Source organism: Dicentrarchus labrax, unplaced genomic scaffold, assembly GCF_905237075.1.
Source record: "Dicentrarchus labrax unplaced genomic scaffold, dlabrax2021, whole genome shotgun sequence".
Taxonomy (NCBI): Eukaryota; Metazoa; Chordata; class Actinopteri; family Moronidae; genus Dicentrarchus; species Dicentrarchus labrax.
Genome location: NW_026136701.1, coordinates 22,228,883 through 22,252,228, shown reverse-complemented (window position 1 = coordinate 22,252,228; position 23,346 = coordinate 22,228,883). Strand labels below are relative to the sequence as shown.

Here is a 23,346-nt window from a genome sequence, read left to right as displayed (position 1 = left end):
CAATGAACAAGAGCAAATGTCTCCCGAAGTGAGAAGAGCTGAGCTTAAATCTGCAAAAAAAAACAACAACAAATGTGTGTAGACAAAACCAGGAGCTGCAAACTGAACACTGAATTGGAGGGAAATGTTGTAAACACTGACAAGTGATTTTCTGGGGATACAGATGTATTTCCTGGTTCAGAAGATTTCGCACCGCTACAGTAAAAAAAAGGCATTCAAGTGTAAAAAAGCAAAACATTCTGTTTTCGCTGTCAAATGAAAGCAGCAACTTCCAAAAAGAAACTTTTCAGGGTTTAGGAATTTTGTTTTCCAGGAGTCCAGGACATACAGTACACCAGCTGGCAGATGCTTTCATCCAGAGTGCCTGGCTGTCTTGTTTGCATCAGTGAGAGCTCAACCCGTAACAGCTTTTTCACTAGTAAAAGTGAAAATATTGACAGAAAATAAAGTAAAATACGCCAGAATAAATGTTCCTTGCTTACAACCATAAGTCTACAAAGCCCTGGCGCCAGTTCAGAAAGTGTCTCTTGGTGGCCTTGCAGATCAGAGCGTCAGTTCTTGGTTTTCTGGGTTTGAGAGACAGATGCTCACTTGGACTAACATTGAATGAACAGTCCAAGATGACAGGAATAGTACACGAGAATTCAACTGTAGGACGACTTTTCCTTTTAAATCTTCCACAGAGACCGAGAGCTTCCCCGGGTTTTCTTTGCTCTTAACTCTTGTCTTGCACTCTGCATTCAAGGTTTAACTCTTTTAAAATCATTTTGAGGTCTGTAAATCCCCTTTTCCTACGCTTTAACATGCCTGACATGAACCAAACTAAGTTGATAATGGTGCTGACTCCCCTCTGTGGCTTGGGTTTGCCCTCCTTTCAGTTGTATCTGGGCGTGGTGCTGTCAGCCGTGGTCATCATCACAGGTTGCTTCTCCTACTTCCAAGAGGCCAAGAGCTCCCGAATCATGGACTCCTTCAAGAAAATGGTGCCACAGGTAAGTTGATGTATGTTAGTGTTTGGTGTAGTCTCAGAGCTTTCTGAATCAATAAGCTGTCCCTCAAGTAGGGCTTACACACTTACTTGAGTGGAAACCTAATAAGCTTGCACAAAGGAAGAATAAATGTTGAGCCAACTTTGGATTGTGAGTGTGTTTGCATAAAAACTCCCCCCTCGCGTTATCCACCTCTAGCACTTCGATTGCCTAATTCTTTAATCTATTTAGGCTGTTTTCACTCCCTTCTTGTCTCTTTTTCTTTTCCCGTACCTGTCTTCTCTCTCTTTTTCCTTTTCCTGTCTCTATCTCTCCCTTTAACATACCTCTACACCCTCTGGCTACACATTTTTTTAATCGCACTTCTCTCTCTTCCTCTGACTAAATCCTCTCTCTGTTCCCAAACTCTCTCTCCCTTCCTCATACTCCCTCTTCCTTCTCGTCTGTTTCTTCCTTTTTGTCCATGCCAGCAAGCGTTGGTGATCCGGGAGGGGGAGAAGATGCATATCAATGCTGAGCTTGTGGTGCAGGGAGATCTGGTGGAGATCAAAGGGGGAGACCGCATCCCAGCTGACCTTCGAGTGATCTCCGCCAGCGGATGCAAGGTAGGGGAGGGGTGCCGGGCTCAGCCCTGGGGAGCCTGGGGGTCTCTGTGGTATTACAGTAGCTCAGCTGACTTGTGCTATTTACTTTTTTTGCTCTTTTTGCTCTTTTTCTCTTTCTTTCTTTCTTTCTTTCTTTCTTTCTTTCTTTACATTTCCCTTGAAAACACACATCAGCCTGCTGGTGACTACAGGGAAGGTCAGGGCAGATAGATTTGGGAATATTTCACTGGATTAGTTACTGGTTGTGCTCCATAAAAATTCAGGGAATCAACAAAGTTATAAGGATTAACTCTCATTGGACTTTTAATATTGTTGTCAAATTCCATGGCAATCCACCCACCAGATGTTCATATATTTCAATCTTAACCCCAAATGGCCTCCAGGTGGTGCTAGAGGAAACGTCAGAGTCACACTCAGTAGGCCTCATCCTCTGGGGACCATGTACAAAATTTCAAGGCCATCCATACAGTGGTTCTTTGAGATATTTCAGTCTGGACCAAAGTCAAGAGTACAACAGCCATGCCGCCACATTTCATAGAACAAATTACATATCTTCATTCTCACTTCCAGTAATTCTATATTTAATTAATCGGGTTACTTTTTCAGCATCTTGATTTTGATTTTGATTTCTGTGTTTGACTTTAAAAAGGCCAGTTTCCATTGAGTAAATTTCCTGAATGGTATCAAGTTTTCTTTTCAAGCAAACAAGCAATATTTTAGTCATATATATATATATATATATATATATATATATATATATATATATATATATATATAACACACATTAAACACATTGCAGAGCAGTTTTATGGGTAACATTTCCCATAATATCTAGTGACTTTTTTTTCTGTATACCTACTGTTGCTGTAGGGTGAAGGTTTCTCCCGAATGTGACACCTTTAGCTTGACTAGTGTTCATTTTAAAGTTTATCCCACTGGATTTTGAAGCAGTGTCATAAGACTGTTCTTATCAGTGGTGTAAATTTCGTCACCTATACAGGAACGTGTGAAAAATCACCAAGACCAGAAGACGGTTTTGACATGAAAAGTGTTGCATCACTGCACGTGTTGCCTATAAGTGATGCTTCTTTCATTTCCACCTAGTCTGTCTCACCTCCTCACTCTCTCCTGTGTCTGTCCCTCAGTCTCACTGGGTTACACTCTTCTCTCTTCCCTGTGAAGGTGGACAATTCCTCTCTGACGGGAGAATCTGAGCCTCAGACTCGCTCCCCGGAGTTCACACACGACAATCCCCTGGAGACCCGCAACATCTGTTTCTTTTCCACCAACTGTGTCGAGGGTCAGTAGGCCACATCTGGCCAAGATTGTCTCTTATCGCCTCTAAATGTCTTTTTTTTCTACCCATCTGGAGATCGACATAGTTTTGCATTACTGCCCAACCATGAGTGTTTCAGTGCATGATTCATCAGAACAGCCATCCCTCCATCCTGCAGTACAGTGTGTAGTTACTGAATGTTGAATGCATGAAGATTATAAATGAGCGTTTCCATTTGAGATTCAACCATTGGGGATTTTAGTTAGTATTCCAGTTGCTATCAATCATTGCGCAGTGATGCATTTTAGAATCTGCCACTACATCAATATCTTCATCTAAGAACAGTTTGTTCCCAAGGTATCATCAACATCAACATTCATTCTGGAAAAAATATATATTAATTTTAAGTCTAATGATACTTAATATACAATGAAGACCCAGTCTGCAAATTAAATCAATTGTCAATCAATGATTTAGCTGAGGTTTGTTCTTGAGCTTGAAAACAGTTGAGAAAACAGTCCCACCAGGTCCATTTAGTGGCTCTTTCAATCATATCACATAATTTAATCAGTAGATGGAGTTTGTCCAGTTGTCATGGAATTGTAGTAGTTAATGTTTCCATTTTTCCTGAGCATTTTAAGGGTTACTTGTCTATGTTGACTGAAATTTTTTGGAGGATCTATTGGCAGAAATGGAATATAATATTCATAAGTATGTTTTCATTAGGGTATAATCACCTGGAAATAAGAACAGTTGGGTTTTTGTTACCTTAGAATGAGCCTTTTTTATCTCCAGAGGGAGCGGGTCCTCTCTACAGATTCCACCATGTTGAACCACTGTGTTTCTACGGTAGCCCAGAACAGACAAACCTTACACTGGCTTTAGAGAGGGCCTTTTACCTTTCAGTTTCACACTTGGAGGGCTGAACTGTATTCAAATTGTTGTAACCTGCACCTTCACCACTAGATGCCACTAAATCCGACACATACTGGTCCTTTCAAAGCTGAGATTCAGGATTTAACTGCATCCTACCTAGATATAAATCATTTTAATATACAGTAAATAAAGGAGTGATTCTCACAAATTACAAAAATGTATATATTTTCTCTCTAAACTCCATTAATGTCTATATAGATATAGTCCCTGAGATTTCTGCTTCCACCTCAGGAAGTGAATGATGTTTTATATTGTTGTGCGTGCAGAATTAGAGACTTTCGTAGAATTAAAAAAAAATCAGTAGAAACATTTTCTTTCTAGAAACAAAGTCCCGGGTACTCTGGATAATCCTCTCTAAGTGAGGGATTCATTTCTCTCACTTTGTCCAGCATCTGCTCAGTCCATCCAACCATCAATCACTGGTCAACACCTGTAATTCACCTCAATCCATCACCACTCTTCATCCAGCCATCACCTCCTTACCAGCCCTCCATCCTGTTTACAAATCAGAGCTCTCAACTCCTACTGTGTCTCACACACTGTTGACAGTCCTTTGTCTCTTTACATATTACTCTGAAAAACACACCTTTCACTTCAGCATAAGGGCATCTACTTGACCACCCAGTGGAATGAACTGATGGTTGGTAAAATATAAAAATGCATGGTGTAACTGATGCCTTTGTCCAGAGAGACTAACAGTCATCCCTCTCAGGTACCGCCCATGGCATTGTGATAGGCACCGGTGACCGAACAGTGATGGGTCGCATCGCAACGCTTGCATCAGGGCTTGAAGTCCGCCGTACGCCCATCAACATAGAGATCGAACATTTCATCCACATCATCACGGGCGTGGCTGTCTTCCTTGGCGTGAGCTTCTTCATCCTGTCACTCATCCTGGGCTACACCTGGCTGGAGGCCGTCATCTTCCTCATTGGCATTATTGTGGCAAATGTGCCTGAGGGACTGCTGGCTACTGTCACTGTGAGTAACATGTGTGAGTGTGTTCCTCTTTTTTATGAGAGAGGCTCATTGTAGGACATTCTTTACTTATTTTCACCATTTTTTTCTTTTTTTTCTTAAAGAGCAGATCAGTTTAACACCTTTTAATTGGATTTTATGACCCCGTACACCCTCATCTTGTTTAACTGCCAAAAGGCTATGTGCACTTCAGTTTACAACAAAAAAAGGTCCCCTTGTAGCAAGGACAGTTCATAATATGCTTCTGGGAATAGTGAACAGAACCATGGGAAAAAGAGTGCACAAAAAGGTTTGTGTTGTAAATGGTAATTTAACTTCTTTTTATTTTCATTGTTTATTTTTCAAACTAAACTAAAGCTAATAAGTAATAGGAAGGAGTCATGTGAAGATGGGGGTGATTGGTGGGTGGACTGTAGTATGTGGTTGTGGCTTAGTTTGTTTTTGTGTAAATCTGGTAGCTGACTTGTATTTATACAGTATGATTATATATGCAGTATAATATGGATCTTTATGACAGTGGTCAGATTAAACACAGGTATAATTAATAACATTATTATTGGTTGCACACCATTTAAAGCTGCTTTAATTGAAATGGAACAAGCTGAAAATCATCTGACATATTCCCTCATGAATTTATGGTGAACATGTTAGCAAACAGTTATTTTAAACTTTTAACAGCACGCCACATATTACACAGTACACAATTCTTGCTCTTTGGCTGCTAGATGTATGACCTTCTTCACCAGCTAGCTGCTAACCCCTGCTGTTTGTTGCTGCGCCGGTAGCTTATAAAGGGTTTATGAGCTTGTCTGAGGCTCCTGGAAATGAGGTTGACGAGATTGTAGTTTGTAGGCCTGAAAACCGAAATAATGAACTAAAAGAGGCTTAAAAGCTCTGCAGAACTAAGGGGGAAACGTAGAGCTGGGTGTTAACTCTCCATGGCTTTGTTGTTTTGCGCAGCTGTTTCTTCATTAACTGCAGTAATTGGATCTATTATTAACATAAAAATATTGATTAGTCCAGCTTTAAGCGTGCCAGTTGTAGAACCCTGATATTGTGCCCGCTGGCTCACTGTCATGGCTTACTGGCACACCTAAATGGAATAGAGCCATCATCAATGTTATTAGTTACACCTGTGCTCTTCCTAACTATAATTTACCCTCAGTGACTGTTAGCTGTAGCTCTAATGATGCTACACAGCAAAGGAGGTGATTTATTATTGACTGTTGAAGGAGCTCAAATGTTGAAGTGCATCTAACTTTTTCTGCAACAATAAACAAAGTGTGAGCTGAGGTGGATGCCAGCTGGCATTTGAAATGCCATCAGTCGACATTTCACTGGTCCCAGAAAATAAATTAACTTCCAGTGACTGGTTTCTTTAGTTGCTTTTGATTTAAGCACTCCATGACTTGGGTGTGGAAATGTTTGCTTGCTGCATTTGTTGCTATTTGAGTAACGTGGTCAGCTTGAATTAATGTGTGTTGATGTGTCTCCTACAACATATGGAATGTGTCTATTCATCGTATTTTTATGTTCCTGTGCACCTGCTGTTAACCAGCCAACCAAAGACACACATACACACACACACCAACACAGTGATTCGCTGTAAGGCACCTGGACCACGCATGGTTTCACATGCACAAACACTTGAATGCACCAGTGCGTACACATGCTCGCTCCCCTCGTCGACTAACAATCATCCATCCTCGCCTCCCCTCTCCTCGTCCTCCCTCCCTCCTTCACCCCCCTCCCACACCCCTTTCTCTCCCCCTCACCTCCCGTTGTCCTCCCAGGTGTGTCTGACTCTCACTGCCAAACGAATGGCCAAGAAGAACTGTCTGGTGAAGAACCTGGAGGCCGTAGAGACTCTCGGCTCCACCTCCACCATCTGCTCCGACAAGACGGGCACGCTGACCCAGAACCGCATGACCGTGGCCCACATGTGGTTCGACAACCAGATCCACGAGGCTGACACCACCGAGGACCAGACTGGTAAGACAGTGAGAGAGAGAGAGGGGAAAAAAGAAATGGAGGAGGAGGAGAAGAGAAAATGAGCTTGGGGGAAAGAGGGAGAAATATAGAGGGGAGATAGGGAGTGTGAGGGAATGCAGAGAGGGAGGGTGACCACCTGCTGAAATTCATCTGTCCAATGTTCACGCCGCCAACCAACATTGCTGTTCACACTACCGCTTGGATTAATTGAGCAGCGGTATGCAGTGGGCGGCACAACCCTCAACTACAAACGTGTCTTTTCCCAGAGTTCCCCGGCAAGGCTGCTGCTGCGGAACCAATCGGATTGCTGTCTCCTACCAAACAGCGACAAATCGAGCCAAATTTCAAAGAAGCTTTTAGCAAAAACCAAAAGGTTTGGAAGAAAGAAAAGAAAAAAAGAAAAAAACAGGTGTTCTTTGCATACCAATGAGTATTGAGTCAGACAATTGTGCAATGAATGGCCAGCAGTGCTGACAAAGGCTGTACAGCTGAAACAGTGCAAGAGAGAAAAAAAACTGTGTTCATTTTTCAGGAGTACAGACTATTTTTGCAGCTGTTGCAGGTTTTTGAGCCTTATGCACTCTCACTTTGTCAAGTTCAACAACTCCCTCCAACTCCATCAGCCACAGTTTGCCATTGTACTATATGGTGCATGACGCTATCACATTCTGTTTTCACAATAACAGTGACAGTGACCACTCTGGAGAGTCTCCGGCTAAAATGAAAAATGAATGTGGGCACCAGTAGCAAGAGTGAGGGTCATTTTCAGTTCGATTGGGTGGGAGAGATGAAATTTTGATCCAAACAGCTTTTATTTTCCGAGACGTTCTTGTGAAAAATAAATGCCATTTTTCAGACTGGGGGAATTGTCAAGGAAATAATGATTGCTCAACTCAACTGACCTCTGTTATTTAGCTACAATATCAAATGGTACTCGGTGAACCGAGAGTTAAGTCAGTAGCATAAATACTGCATGAGCTCTGCTTATAAAAAAAAAAAAAAAAAAAGTCTAACACAGCTCCCTCTGCTATTCTCTCAGGTTTGGGTTTTGACAAGAGCTCTGCTACTTGGACTGCTCTGTCTCGCGTGGCCGGCCTGTGCAACAGAGCTGATTTCAAAGCCGGACAGGAGAACTTTCCCGTTGTGATGGTATAAAGCTCCACCACACACAGACACTACAACAGCAGCTTTCTAAACATTTGCATTTATAGAATAGAATAGAATATATCTTTATTGTCCACCAGGGGGGAAATTTGTTCGTGAAATTTGGTTTGAAAATTCCATATCGTGAATTATATCTGCTCGCTAAAGCAGTGAGTTATAACATGTTTAGTTTAATCTGTAATGAGCAGGTCTTTTTAGATTAGGATCAAATAATGCATGCACATTATTCATAACACAGGATTTTGCCAGTAGGGTGAAGTTAACAACATCGGGACAGTGTCAGGTGAGCTGTCACTCAGAAATAAGCAGTGGTGGATGGTGTGTTAACATCATCTACTTAAGTAAAGTAGCAAAACTGCACTTAATTGTACTTAAAAACATGTCATTTTCTAAATTATTCTACAAGAATTATCTTTGATGCCACAGCTCATTAATCCATGAGCCATATGAGGCTCCACTATTGTCCAAAAACCAATTACAAACACAAAAGAGCCAAACCTTAACACTAAATGTGGCACTCATTGTTGGTTTTAGTCTTATCCTTAAGCTTAAAGTACAGCAAACTACAAATCAACCTCAACATTAGCAGCAACATGTATTTAAGTTTAACAGTAGAAGTAAAATGATCAGACCAGATTATCATTTTTCAGTATTATATTGCTATTACTGATGTAAGCAACATTTCAATCTACTGGTGTATCCACTGGGAAAAAGAACAACCCATAAAAATAATTTGTCAATACCACTTGACACAGGTGCAGTACACACACTGACTTACATGCTCAGCCTCCGTCTCACACATAAACAGACTCTCACAGAGGATAATCCAATGCACCCCTGGAAATAACTCCCCCACACTGATACACAAACACACACACTGCTGGGTAGGTAAGTCAATAATATCCCAGTGTTCTACCAACCGCTATCCTACAACCTGTGCTACATTGACCTGAAGAAATTCTCTGTGTGGCTCTCAGCGACTGGGATTACAGCTTCTTGACTCTGGTGGGAGCCGACCCTGCCACTGCAGCCTCTCTGCTCCTCGAGGTGCCCAGGCTTCCTCCCTGCTTTAAGTAACAGCCATATCTCCTGCAGCACTCAAACTCAGCAGTCAAGGCCCAGGCTCTACTACCATTACAAGTCCCCATCTGCACTCTTAAAAACAGAGAAATTGGAATTTCCTTGGTCTAGTTATTCATTCATGAAAAGGCACAAACAAGGACAAATCTCACGGAGCGTGTGTCCTTGTTTTGTGGCTGTTCATGAATGAATAAACAGGAACAAAGAGAAATCTCTTGTATTGGTTCGGCCCCCATTGGTAGATCGGGCGTCAGGTCAATCAGTTCAGCATGGATTTTAATAAATTGGCTCCAAGAGCGGGATGAATTGCACTGCATGAATTTTTATCGAGGGGGATTTTACAGGTTATCAGAGGAGAATTTTCTCCTAAATGATTCAAGCAACTCTGTCACAATGGCTGAAGCAGATAAACCTGCAAAAAACACAAAAACAAATATCGAGCAATCTGCATCCAAACAGGGAATAATTCAATTCTGAGCCTCGCAAAGGCCTCCTGAGCATCTGTTTTGTATGTGTGGTTTAATTTAGTGTGTGGATGTCTACATGTGGAAGTAGTCTATACGTGCTTCATGGGCCTTTCCTCTAATAATTATAACTGTATAAGTTTAAATGTTTGCAAGCGTGAATGTACTTGTTAGCTACAACCTTAGCAACCACTTTGTTATTGATTATTGCCAACAGGCAATGTGTTCCTCCAACAATATATTTCCAACATGATGTGAACTTTTCAAATCCAGGGCCTTTTACATCCATATCCTTAGAAAATGCCCTTAAGATACCTTGCAAGCGGCGCACATGGCTGATTTTTCAGCTATATCTTTCCAGAAGAAAATGAGCTGTTTTAATGAAATTATATTCTTCAGTTTTGCACTTTCATTACTTTTACATTAAAGTTTTTTTTTAATCTTTAAAAACAATGTTGTGGTCAGATTTATATGTGTCTATAATGCAGATTATACTTGGCTACCTGCATCATTAATGAGAACCATAATGGAAGAAAATGAAGTCCTCTCAGGTAGCACTTTAATCAGTTAAAGCTCCCTTCCACCACAGTGTGATAAACGCAGGCAGTGAGACACACAACACTCATTTCTCAATATGCATATGTGAGTGACTGTGCTAATGTGCGGCTGTGTGTGTTTCCCCAGAGGGAGACAGCGGGGGACGCATCAGAGTCAGCTCTGTTGAAATGCATCGAGCTGTGCTGTGGGAGTGTTCGTGACATGAGAGCCAGAAACCCCAAAGTGACAGAGATCCCCTTCAACTCCACCAACAAGTACCAGGTATGTGATGAATATTGCATCATCATAAGCAATGCTGATGCAAGTCTACAGTCTACAGAATCCTAAAACCCATTTATAGACTATTCATGACTTAATTCACAGTTCACATTTTATCCAATCTTTTAAAATGACAAATACTTAAATATTTAAAGACTGCAATTTTAAATGCTATATTTTTTTAAACTTTTACATTTAAATTTATTTGTAATTTTTTATTGTTTTTTAAATCTTAATTGTATTTATATACAATATACAATTTATAATTTTCTTTTGGCAATTCTGTTAGTTATCTTTAAACTGTCAACATTACATTTTAAAAGATGCATTTCCAAGACTTGGAAAACATTTCTTTCTTTACATACTTTGAGTGAATCATGCATATTCATTTTTAACCTTTCTCCATCCGCGGAAGGCAGCCTAAACATACATGCTCTTTTACAACGGCACTCTGCTTTACATTCATACCGCTGCACACATTTATACTTGGAAGCTGCCCAACAAACAGGCCACAAACACAACACTGTGAGTCACAGAGTAGCTGACGCAGTGTTGAGGTGTGTGTTATTTATGATAGAAGGATAAATGTAGATTAAAAACTAGTTGGTTTTGGCTGATCAGAAGAGGCTCGGTTGCTACCTTTAAATGGACAGAAATCCCTTTTAATTGAATTGGCTCATAAGCTCAGCAAGGTTTGGGTGGGGTTAGGCAAGAAGACCTTGTGCTGCTACATCATCATCATCATCAGTGTCATCATCATCATCATCATCATCATCATCATCATCATCCTGGGTGGTACTAAAATTTGAGCTGTTTTTCTTGTACACTATAGGTCCCAACAGGCACTACTCAAGGGTTTTATGTTGAGTTGCATGCTTTGTTACATCCTGCAGGAGTCAACAACCGTGGTAAAAATTAAAAGTTAATATTGAACTATGAAAAAGTTATCACATCGTGCTTAACCACCTTGCTCAAGGGCACCACAGCAATTATGGCAGGAGGAATGTTTCTGCTTTCCACACCCAGTCTTTCCCATCCTGTCTGGAGATTTGAACCAGCGTATGAATAACACAACAGTGATGTTGGAGCAAACAAAGGACTTCCTGCATGTATTTTGTGCACCTGTTCCCTGACTTAAAATAGGAACGTCTGTGTTGAGGGGGGGAGAAAAAAAAAGCAATTTTGCTCTGGTTTTCTGAGATTAGATATGCTGTGACTCAGATACAAATTACCTTGGGTAGTGTGTGTGGGTGTATGTGTGTCTGTGCTTGTATGTGTGTTTGTGTAGGGGAAGCGGTAATGCAAGGTCTAACACCACCAGAATACATTTGAGTGTGAACGAATGCTCCTTCAACATAGGGAATACATATGACTTAGAATGTGCACTCAGTCAAGTCAACTTTGATAAGACTTTTATTCCAAACCATTTGGAAAAAAATATGACATCCACGCCCCCAAAAATGATTGCTTGCACAAACGTGAAATTCATTGTTGAGCACGTCCATCTTGAGCCTTTTTCTTACTGTAACAAAGACGAAAATTTACACCAGCAAGAAATAACCATCAATAAACTTAAATGTTGCATCTTGTTTCAAAATAAAATCCTGTCATGTTCTGGTCTCACCAGTCTTCCTATCCTCCTCCCCCCTTTTGTCAAGCTCTCTGTCCATGAAGTGGAGGAAAATCCCTCTGGTCATATTCTGGTCATGAAGGGAGCGCCAGAGAGAATCTTGGACAGGTAGGTTAATCAATAACGCATTGATTATGTGTCTTCTCTAGTAAGGTAGCACAAATTTTTTTTCTTGTTTTTCATTTACGTATTGCCTCTTTTTCAGGAACGTAGGGAAAAATACATTCTCCCTAAAGGCTGACAATGTTCTATATGTTGTTTTTTTATTGTTTACAAATCTCCTGAAACGACTAAAACCGACTTTGAATTGATCACAGTAACCTATCTAGAAAGCATTGTCTGTATCTTAAACATGGTACATCTTATTCCACAGTGCCATGTACCACCATTGAAAACATAAAATGTCAGTGAACCACACTGTTGCTCTGTTGACATGTTCTTTCATCAACGTGAACATGGGCACTGTAGTTTATTTTAGGTCAATCCCACACACACTGCCCTGCTGCCACAATTACTCACTAGAGCAGCAAATGTGTATTAATCCACCGGTGAAAGTAATCCTCAACAAATTCACAGTTTAGTCCTTGTTGGAGTGATGGAAAAACTAAAGTCCCCCAGCTGTTTTGGACTTGCCTTTTTAAGAAACAATTAAACTAGATATATTTGTGATCTGTTTCAGTAGGAACTAATGAGTTTGGGGCTAAGTGCCACAGACAGGAGAGGGAAATCCAGAAGTACTGGGAGATACATTAACACTTTGGTGCTTTTGGTCCTTTCAGTGGATTTGTTGTGCACCTTTGTTAGTGTATATTTATGATATTGGGGTGAGGGTCAGGTGCTGTTTTTTAACCAAGATATGTCTGTGCCCAGATGAAACAATATCATACTTCATTGGTGTCCCAATATATACATATACAATATTGTGGCATTCCCAAATAGTCATCTGAGGACTCCAATTGTCCTTTCAGTCAGATCAAATGCTCCTGGTCAGCCATCCACCACATGTCACCTTTGTCCAAAAGTATAAGTTACTGTGAGTGTCATTAAAAATACGGCCATAGTTTTCCCACCTTGAGCTCATTACAGATTGATTTTTAGATTCAGTTTGCATCATTTGCTTCACAGCAGCTTGTCAACACGTTTGCTATGCAGGTAGAGATTATGTTATTATTAACAGTTCAGTACCTATAAAAGTATTAATAATAAATGTTTCACAGGTGCAGTACCATTATGATCCATGGCCAGGAGCATCCGCTTGATGAAAGCTGGAGAGACGCTTTCCAGAATGCCTACATGGAGCTGGGAGGACTGGGAGAGAGAGTACTTGGTATGATTTATGGCACCAGCTATTGTCAGCCTGTTTGGGAATAGGAAGCATGGAGAGGCAGTTGGACACAACACTCACCTCATCTCCTTGGTAAACAGGGTCGTTCAGCCATTAGGTGTTAAATGGTTTTATTACAGCAGTGTATACATAGAAGATGGTTTTGGCACTGCAGTCTCAGACTGATGTGGAATTAAAGCTTAAATTATAATTGGCACATGAAAATGTAGAGATATAGGTTCTATAGTGTGAATTTAGTATGTTATATTGTATGGATTATGAGCTGGTAATAGACTGGTAATTTAATTCAGGTCAAACACTGCACTAAAGGAACTGAAATAATGTTTTTCCTTGTAAAATGCCATAGACACATTTTGGGTAAAAAAAAGATATTACCCTGAAGTTCAACTTCCAATATCTCTAAAGTGTTTAGCATCCAGACTCTGTAAATGTCATCATTTTGACAACCAAGGAAAAAAGTTACCTGGCATCTTTTAAAAAGTGCCATAGGTAATAATTATGTGCTATCATCATTTTGTTAGAGTAGGTGTCAGTTTTTCAAACAGTGAAATGTGGAATAGTGCCATTTTTGGAGTGAAACTCCTGAAATCATGTAAATTATTAAACCTCAGTTATGCCTTGGGTGGTGATGATGATGGGTTGGGTGTTTTTCGTGACAAAGAAAGGTTCCTCCACTTTTAGACTGAGCCTGGTTTCCCATCTTGATTTGCTTTGCTCTATAGGGGATTCAAGAGATACATATTTCAAGGGCTGTGGATCATTAATTAATAAAAGTGTCTGATTCAATTTGTGTTTCAGACCTGCAATCCTCAAATCTACATCTAAAATTAAAAATGATTTGTATGCATACTGTAAGGTAAGGGATCATTGCAGCCAGAGGACAATGTTTTTTTTGATAGGGTTTTTGAGAGCCTTCAGAACTCTTTCATATTATTTTTATATTATTTCTTTGTAGAGTTTTACTGTAAATATCTACAGCAAAATACACTAGAGCATCCTTATTGTTAATTGGATGTTTTGGACTTGAAACATCCTTAGAGTTGTGAGAAATTGTCTGCGTTTTAAAGTGCCAGATAAATTGCCAGTTGATGTCAGAGCAACAAAGAAAAAAGTTTTTTTTCATTGATAGCTGTAGTATACTTTGAGATGTCATTTCAGTCAGTTATGAACAATCACCTTACTGATCCCTCTTCTCTTGCAGGCTTTTGCCACTTGAATCTGTCTTCATCCCAGTTCCCTCGAGGATTCACCTTCGACAGCGAAGACACGAACTTCCCCACCGAACAGCTCTGCTTCCTGGGTCTCATCTCCATGATTGATCCACCGCGTGCCGCTGTGCCTGACGCAGTGGGTAAATGCCGCTCTGCTGGTATCAAGGTAATTGGTTCCACACATTCAACCTGCATTGTAGTTCCTGAAAAGTCTTTTCTCGGGCTTAATTTTTCTGGCTTTTCAGAGAAGGGATTTGCATGTCAAATGTCTTTTCAAATCAGAAAATCGAGTCCAAATGACAACCGGTCACTCCAAGGGGCCCTGATTGGTGATAATCAATGGATAACTAAAGTTTTATTGCTTAGCGGAAGCTGCTGGTAACATATTCAGTCCAAACACTTTAAAAAAGAAGGCCAGCCAAAATAACAGAAGCATGGTGAACAGTTTTGATGTTTCTTCAGAGGCTATATTGATCTCTTGTAGGTATAAATGCTTTCAGAAATCACAAAATGAAATTTGTGATATAAAACAGATTAAAAAAAAGCAATGACAGGCGATACAGGATGAACTTAGCAGATTAACAGATCAATTTTAGAAAAGGTTCCTTTTTGTAAAAAGCAGATTGAGTACATTTTATTACAAATTTTCATTCAACGTTAATCAGCTTCAAATACACACAGAGCAGATGTTTTTCCAGAAAAGTAATAAGCTGGGCCACAGGAAGGTTAAACAACTCCAGCAGAGATAAAAATGGATAATGAGTAGAGTGAATACTTCTCATTGCAGGGGAAGTATTACAAATATGGGGAAAGGATTTTGCACATTTAATTTCAGGTACAGTAGTTATCATGCTTCCTTTGATAATGACTTTTTGAAAGACATACTGTAATTGGCTTAGAGAATGAACTCGAGGCAGAAGTGAGTGAAGATGTAAGTATTTGAAGACTTTGTGAGATAAACATTATATCAGACATTTAATCAGTTCTGTAGTTGGAGTTTTAGTTGGAATGGGCATTATGGGATAAACTCTAAATTACTCATTTCATCAAGAGCTTTGCACCTACATGTGATGTTTGCATAACTGCACTCCTGCTGTAAGTCTAAGCCATCACATTATCTATTTATTGAATGAGTACAGAAAGGAAATTGACATCATACAGGCTGTAGTACATATTATAATGCACACCTCATCAAGCCAAATCAACAGCTGTATATATAATACAGACTAAGACCTAGGAAGCAAACATATGGACTCACTTCCATCATTATTTATACAAATAGCTGAACACCTAAACTCAAAGTTAAACTGGTATTTCAAATCGTTGATATAATTGTTAAAATTGTATTCTATACAGATGATATGATTTTACTAGCTAAGATATGTCAACATGCTTCATATAACTGCTGAATTGTGTCAGGTATAAGATCTGCTGTAGATGAATTGTCTGACAAACATTTTTGGACTGACACATGTACACAGCCAATGGTACACACCCGTACAAATCTGGTGTATTTCCTCGTAGCTGAGCCCAGGAGGAAACCACACCACATGACTCTCTTGCTTTAATTACTTTTTAACTGATGTGACATTTAGGTGCAACGTGCACCCTTAGTCCACAGCATCAGTCCAAAGGCTTTAGTGCAATATATAGTGCTCTGTCTTTATTGCACCTTCATTTAGCTTGTGTCATGCTGTAGATTATGACAGTGTTTAGGATTTACTCCACATAATTATGTAAATTATTGCTTAACTTTTCACACAAGTTCAGGTGCGATATACCAAACATTCAACATAAGATATTCCTTGCAGTTTGTATGGATGCAGTTATGTTATAAACCTAAACTATGGGCACATTTTCCTCACGACTGTCTTATATATCAGAATCATGTAAATTTTTCACAAATCCTACCCGAGAACCAAATATCTTACAGTCATTTTTAGTTACGGTTTATTACTTGACATTTTGGCCCCAGAAATAGAAACAGTTATATTTATTAAGTGTTTTAGTATGCCAGATGAACAAATTCTGTCTGATGTGATATTTTGGAGAAACTGAGAATGAAACCCAAGTATGTTCTATTGTCTCTTATGTGATGAAATAAGAAAAGAGCGTTTTAGTCAGATCTGTGAGTTTTGTCTATTAGGATTACCAAAAAAATGGACGATATGTGTCAGAAAAGCTCCCTCAGGACAAGAAGCAGCTTGTAATTCACACTAAAACTAAGCACTGAAAAGTGAAACTAGCTGCTACCTGCAACTAGTCATAAGGCATTGTTAATCTGTTGCAGGCGTACAGAGGTTGATGAATGAGGATGAGTAATTTGGCAAGCTCTACTAGCCAGCCTATGCAGAGTATGATGAACACAGACACATGCTGCTCTTGTTTTTGGTCACAAACCGTAAATCTGATGGGTTTTGTCACAATTTCACTATTTTGCCTTTGGGAACCCACCAAAGAAGATTTTTGTTGGAGTATACTGCCAGATTTGAACCCTTAACCCCTGATAGCGCCATTCTTTTCCAGTGTAACTACACAACACATTTGGATGACTTATGGGCACTAGGGGCCCATGCTGCACAGCAGCTCAAGCACACTGTGACACATGACACACAGATGAGATAGAGTGGGGTTGAATGTGATAATGCGCTGTGATTTATGGGACCTTTGTCTTCGGTCAGGTGATCATGGTAACAGGGGACCACCCAATCACAGCCAAGGCCATCGCTAAAGGTGTGGGCATCATCTCTGAGGGCAACGAGACGGTCGAGGACATCGCCGAGAGACTGAACATCCCGCTGAGCCAAGTTAACCCCAGGTGTGTGTGTGTGTGTGTGTGTGTGTGTGTGTGTGTGTGTGTGTGTGTGTGTGTGTGTGTGTGTGTGTGTGTGTGTGTGTGTGTGTGTGTGTGTCAGAGGAGGGTTTAGGCTGTGTGCCCCAGCATCTAAGAGTTCGTTTTTGTGAGTCTGTGTTTGAGTATGTGGGCAGTGATGTGTCTGTGGGGTGTGAGTACATGCAAGGTTGGGTGTGTGTGTGTGTGTGTGTGTGTGTGTGTGTGTGTGTGTCTGTGTCTGTGTCTGTGTCTGTGTGTGTGTGTGTGTGTGTGTGTGTGTGTAAAAAAAAAAATGGTTCAACATTTTTTGAAATTTGTTTATTTGAGAGTTAGATGAGAATATGAAGCTGGAGCCAGAAGCCAGTTTGCTTATAAACATTGGACACAGGGGGAAACAGCTCTGGCTCTGTCCGAATGTAACAAAATCCATCCACCAGTACCTCTAAAGCTCATAAAATAACATGTTATATTTCATTTTTTAAAAGGAAAAACTCCTTTAACAGTGAGCAAAAAAGGAAGGAAAGATATGAAACAGATGCCATGTGCACAGAGTAGATAGAAATAAGAGTGACAATATGGAAAATCTGATCATATTAAGCAGATAGGGGACGACAAGACTGCAGGATCATGTTCTGCCAAGAAATAGTCTGGCACATAACACCATGTAAAATAACTGGTTTTACACTTTGGTTTTTTGAACAGATTAAATATTAAAACAACACATTAATTAAAGCTTTAGAGGTTCTGGCAGGTGGATTCTGAGCTAAGCTAACCAACTGCTGGCTTCAGTTTCATTTTGAACAGACTGACATGAGACTGGTATCAATCCTGTCACCCAACTCCACGAAAAAGTGAATACGCACATTTCTGAAACTATCGAACTGTTCCTTTAAGAAAGAAAGAGTGTATATTTCCCGCTTGTGTAGTGTGTATGTGCTTGTTTATATGTGAGAAAAAAACTGAAGGACAAACTTGAGGAGAAAACTAGAAAATGTCAATGCCTCCTTTTGCATAATTGCCCCCGGTACCGCTGACTCCTTACTGTGTTTGGTGTGTGTGTATATGTGTTTGTTTTTCAGGGATGCTAAAGCTTGTGTGGTGCACGGCTCAGACCTAAAGGACATGAGCTGCGAGTACCTGGACGACCTGCTGAGGAACCACACTGAGATAGTGTTTGCTCGCACCTCTCCTCAGCAGAAGCTCATCATAGTGGAGGGCTGCCAGAGACAGGTCAATGGACAGGAGTGTGTGTGTGTGTGTGTGTGTGTGTGTGTGTGTGTGTGTGTGTGTGTGTGTGTGTTGGGCCTTTTTTGAGAGCGCACATCTGAATAGTGATGGTTGAATGTAAGCATGTGTGTGTTTGTGATAAAGTCTGGATGAATGCTTGAATGTGTCTGTTTATGTCTAAGTGTGGAGGTATGGTATGGTTGAATACAGGTGTGTGTATGTGAGTGCATGTGTCCTTGCCATTTTAGGCTGAATACAGTTTACTGTGTGTGTAACTGCTTGTGTGTGTCTGTGTGTGTGAGTGTGTTTGAGCCATTTGTAAGTGCAGGTGGTTGGATGGATGAATACAGGCTTTTGTGCGTTTGTGTGCAAGTGTGTGCATGCTATGGAGGTCCATTTGTGAGAATATGGTTGAATGCAAGTGTGTATCTAACGTATATGATTAACTGCATATTAAATTCATTTATCAAACCATATATATGTCTTAATGTATATCATCAACTTCTTTATGTCAAATGTAGAAAATAGATGTGTGCATTCACTTGCACACATCCCCATATATTGAGGTCATGCTACAATTCACCCTGACTCACTCACTCTCACTCCTTGTGACTGAATGATTGCAACTCAATTCCATTTTTCATTTAATCTCCCCAGAGCTGCTTTGAAAAGACATTATTAAGACAGAAAGGGAGGGGGAAAGAGCGGGAAGTGGAGAGAGAAAAGCTTAAATCATGGTACTTATCTTTCTCTTCTTGACACTTTTTGTTCGCTGGTCTTTGTCGGTGCAGGGGGCGATCGTGGCTGTGACGGGCGACGGTGTGAACGACTCCCCAGCCCTGAAGAAAGCCGACATAGGGGTTGCCATGGGGATCGCCGGCTCTGATGTGTCCAAGCAGGCGGCTGACATGATCCTGCTGGATGACAACTTCGCCTCCATCGTCACCGGAGTAGAAGAAGGTGAGAGTGTGGGGAAAGGCCAACAGAGAGGGAGTAAGACAGGGGTAGAGAGACAGAGTGGAAGAATAATAGAAGGAACTGATAGGGTGAGAGGAAGCAAAGATAGAAAGAAAAAGGGAAAAAAGCAAGTCAGAGAAACAAAGGGAGAGGGCATTTAAAAGTCTACAAGCAAGCTCTGTTGTAATGTAGCAATAGAGACTGATGATGATTTTTTAATAAATAGCTGATAAATAAATAGTTATTGTTATTATTATTGTGTTTGACACAGTATTTAACAGAGCTGTAGACTAGAGTCAGACTTCAGTCACAAAAATTAGGATGTCACCATATTAAGTCTCGACTTAGTTTAAACTTGACTTCCAAAAGACTTGAATTAACTTGACACTTGAAACATTCAAGTCTTGAGTTTTGAACTGGTAAAATCTGTGAGAATAAAAAATAAATAAGACAGCGCCAAGCAGGGTTTACATACTTTATTTTTCTGCCTATGTATTGGTTATTATTAACATCTTTTATATAGCTGAGACTCGTGTTAATTATCTTTGAAAAGAAAAAGTTCAAATGTCGTATTGCTTTAATGGTCAGCATTCAGAGATCTGCTGTTTGCTTATCAAGACTTGTGAACTGACATGGCCTTGCCCTCAAGGACTTGATTTAAGAGTTACTCTGACAGACTTGAGATATGACCTTAGGCTTGCCACAAGAGATTGGTATTTAATCTAAAGTAGGGGTTGCTAATATCTAATATGGCCTGAGAAAAACCTGTAGTAATGTGGATATGCTGACGAAGCAGTCAAAGTCAATTAAAACTGACTTGAACATGATGAAGCCTATAACGTCATAAACAGTCTCAAACTATGCTGTGGTAGTACATAACCAATATCTCATCCAAAATCTACTCACATATCCCGGGATTAATAATATATCTATAAACACAAATCTTGCATCTCTACAGAGACCCATTTTTCTTTCATGTGTTTCCCATCGCTGCAGGTCGTCTCATCTTTGACAACTTGAAGAAGTCCATTGCGTACACACTGACCAGTAACATCCCAGAGATCTCGCCCTTCCTCGTCTTCATCCTTGCCAGCGTTCCTCTTCCACTCGGAACTGTCACCATCCTCTGCATCGACCTGGGCACTGACATGGTGAGCAGTGGGGAAAAACGAATTCCTTTTGTTCAGTCCCTCAGTGCCTCTGTAGATACGCCAACAAGTCCTTCATTATCTCAATCAATACTTTTGATTAAGTGTCTGCAAAATGACCACTTAATAGACGTATAGACTGCTGCCAAGCCTGTATTGTGTTTTAAGTGTATGATGTGCTAATTGTTGGACACATTTCACTTTTGGATGCTGGTTTCCAATGTTTGTATTTTGAAGAATGATAACATTCACCATCTCTATACAGATTCAGTTTACAATTCACAGAGTTACAGGAGGTCATAACAACAAAACACAAGGTTCTTGGGGTCTAATTCCAAAGCTCGCGGCTAATTGTCAGCTAATTTTAGTCATTCCTCCCAATGAAGGCATGCTAATTGTTAGCATGTTGCATAGCTAAAGGCAAGATAAAGGTGGCATTAAGGAAACTAGTGTTAATACTTGTGTCAAATATGAGTGCCTGAAGGTAAAAAGAACAAAACTCTGGTTTAATTTGTTCTTTCTGTCGGTGGGAGAAATTCGCTTTTGGCTCGCTGCCGACGTCCATTTGTTCAAGCAGAACAAAGACCGGGTGACGCTCACATACAGATTTACATTTCACAGCTCTGCCATTTCCAGATGCCAGTCTCTCCATTGTATTTCCAGCAGCAACAAAAAGACTTGCTGGCACGCTGCTTGCCTGAGGGGCGTAATCCATCATTGCAAAAGAAAGGAAGCCCAGGATGAATATATTCAAAAGGACTTGTTCACTTGTGTTCATTACTTTTACTTTAATTTTTCCTGCTCTCAGCCACCAGGCAGAAACATGCAGCTGAAACTGGTTCTTATACATCCAAATCAGCCAAAAGCAAAAATATACAAGAGACGAGGTGCATGTACTATAAAGGCCTCATATTCGACTGCCAGGAAGCATTTTAAGTCTCTACAGGTGAAAAATAAAGAGGAGCAGCTTGCTAACATTTTTAATAAAGCAGTTCTTCCTCAGGTGACATCAAAGATGAACTTCTTTGGTTTTCTAGCAGCAGGACAGATTTGTTCATGTTGACAAATATTTACTTAACTGTCTGAGATCACAGGGATTGTGCAATCTTTATTGGCTGAATTTCTCTTTAAAGATGAGATGATTGAAGTTTAAAAGCACCTAATTTGTGCACCTGTTTTGCATATAAAAACCCCTTCCCTTCAAAGTAACATGTCTGCATGTATTTAATAACCGCTGGTGGAGTGAACAGCTGGGCGTCTGCTTTGAAGAGTAGGACCCTAAAATGAAGAATATTTAAATATTCCTGAATATACCTGAAAAGTGTTTATAGTACAGTACACAAGTAAAACTACAAATTTTCCATGTGTACTGGTGAGGTTGTTAACAGCTTGTTAACAGCTTAGTTCAACTCCAGGCAACAGGCTCGAGGGCTCTGCTGAGATTTAGCAGTGACAAGCAGCACTTGGAGTGTGCTATGATTATTTTTAGCAAGCACTGCCATGTGGAAAAAGGATGGCTGCAGAAGATGCTTATCAAAGCGACATGTGGCACACTTAAGAATGGTTCAAGACTGAAATTTGGATGTTGCGTTCACGTGTACGCAACACTTGCTTTCCGAGGTGTAAAAAAAAACAACAATCGATGCCAGTCACAGTCATATCCTTTTTCCCTCCTCTTGTCTTTCTCAGCTGCTGCGGGTCAGGGGAGTGTAACGCTAAAACAAACTGGATTTGTAGACCACAGAGCTTGTATTCAGTTCCACACAGTGCCAAGTCCCCACCTCAAATCCTACCTAAGTCGCCAGGATATTCTGCCTTAAGTCACACATATTGCTCTGTTGCTTACCTGGTAAAACCAGACGATATAAGATCTTTATTACGGGGACCTTTCTACCTTCCTATTTTATGAGTGTCTTGAAAATCACTATCAGTCTCTCTCCTCTTGTCTCCTCTCCCCACCTCTCTCTCTGTCACTGTCACTGCTTCTTTTTTCCCGCCTCTCCTTGCCCTTTTTATGTCTCCTTTCACACGGTGATTGAATGCTGAATTGCATTAATAGTGATATGTCTAGGTTACCCCATGTCTGGCACTGTCATCATGCCTTTGTACTGTTGCCACAAAGACAAATTCCTGCACATTTATTGTACCGGGTGCATGAAGTGAGCTAATTCTGTGCTATCCTCCTGTTCCCTTCAGGTTCCAGCTATCTCATTGGCTTACGAGACGGCTGAGAGCGACATCATGAAACGTCAACCAAGGAACCCCAAATGCGACAAGCTGGTGAATGAACGCCTCATCAGCATGGCCTACGGACAGATAGGTTTGTCCTCTTGTGGCTTATAACCTCTTTGCACCACCACCCTTAAACCTGGACCACGGTGACAGGCGTTTTGTGGTGAAGTTATGGTTATATTAAACATCACAGGCATAAAAAACATGAAATATTGGCATTTATCAGTTTCTGGCATTTCTTACTGCCTTTTATAAATGTTTAGGTACGCACATTTAAGTAAAATAGATCTAGAGGTGAGCAGACAGTCAGGAGCAAGCCTCACAATTTTCTTCTAATTGTCGTGACATTTAGAGCAAATTGAGAGTGGCGAGTGCAACTATTTTCTACTTAATCTTGGTCATGTTTCACTGGTTGGAGCCTCACTTGAATGCATGCTTTTTATCTCTAGTTTTATATGGTTTG

General features: G+C 40.4%; 1 protein-coding gene across 2 annotated transcripts in view; it reads left to right on the top strand.

The window, feature by feature from the left end:
- Nucleotides 1-23,346, top strand: part of LOC127365551 (sodium/potassium-transporting ATPase subunit alpha-2) — a 101,614-nt gene that overhangs the window by 73,924 nt on the left and 4,344 nt on the right. For both annotated transcript variants that reach the window (XM_051403727.1, XM_051403737.1), the window contains 15 exons: nt 879-992; nt 1,460-1,594; nt 2,777-2,894; nt 4,519-4,787; nt 6,578-6,776; nt 7,816-7,925; nt 10,169-10,303; nt 11,959-12,038; nt 13,148-13,257; nt 14,477-14,652; nt 17,168-17,304; nt 18,399-18,549; nt 19,338-19,506; nt 20,500-20,654; nt 22,848-22,971. In XM_051403727.1, the coding sequence (XP_051259687.1) occupies nt 879-992; nt 1,460-1,594; nt 2,777-2,894; nt 4,519-4,787; nt 6,578-6,776; nt 7,816-7,925; nt 10,169-10,303; nt 11,959-12,038; nt 13,148-13,257; nt 14,477-14,652; nt 17,168-17,304; nt 18,399-18,549; nt 19,338-19,506; nt 20,500-20,654; nt 22,848-22,971 (2,182 nt within the window). The remainder of the gene's footprint in view (nt 1-878; nt 993-1,459; nt 1,595-2,776; nt 2,895-4,518; nt 4,788-6,577; nt 6,777-7,815; nt 7,926-10,168; nt 10,304-11,958; nt 12,039-13,147; nt 13,258-14,476; nt 14,653-17,167; nt 17,305-18,398; nt 18,550-19,337; nt 19,507-20,499; nt 20,655-22,847; nt 22,972-23,346) is intronic.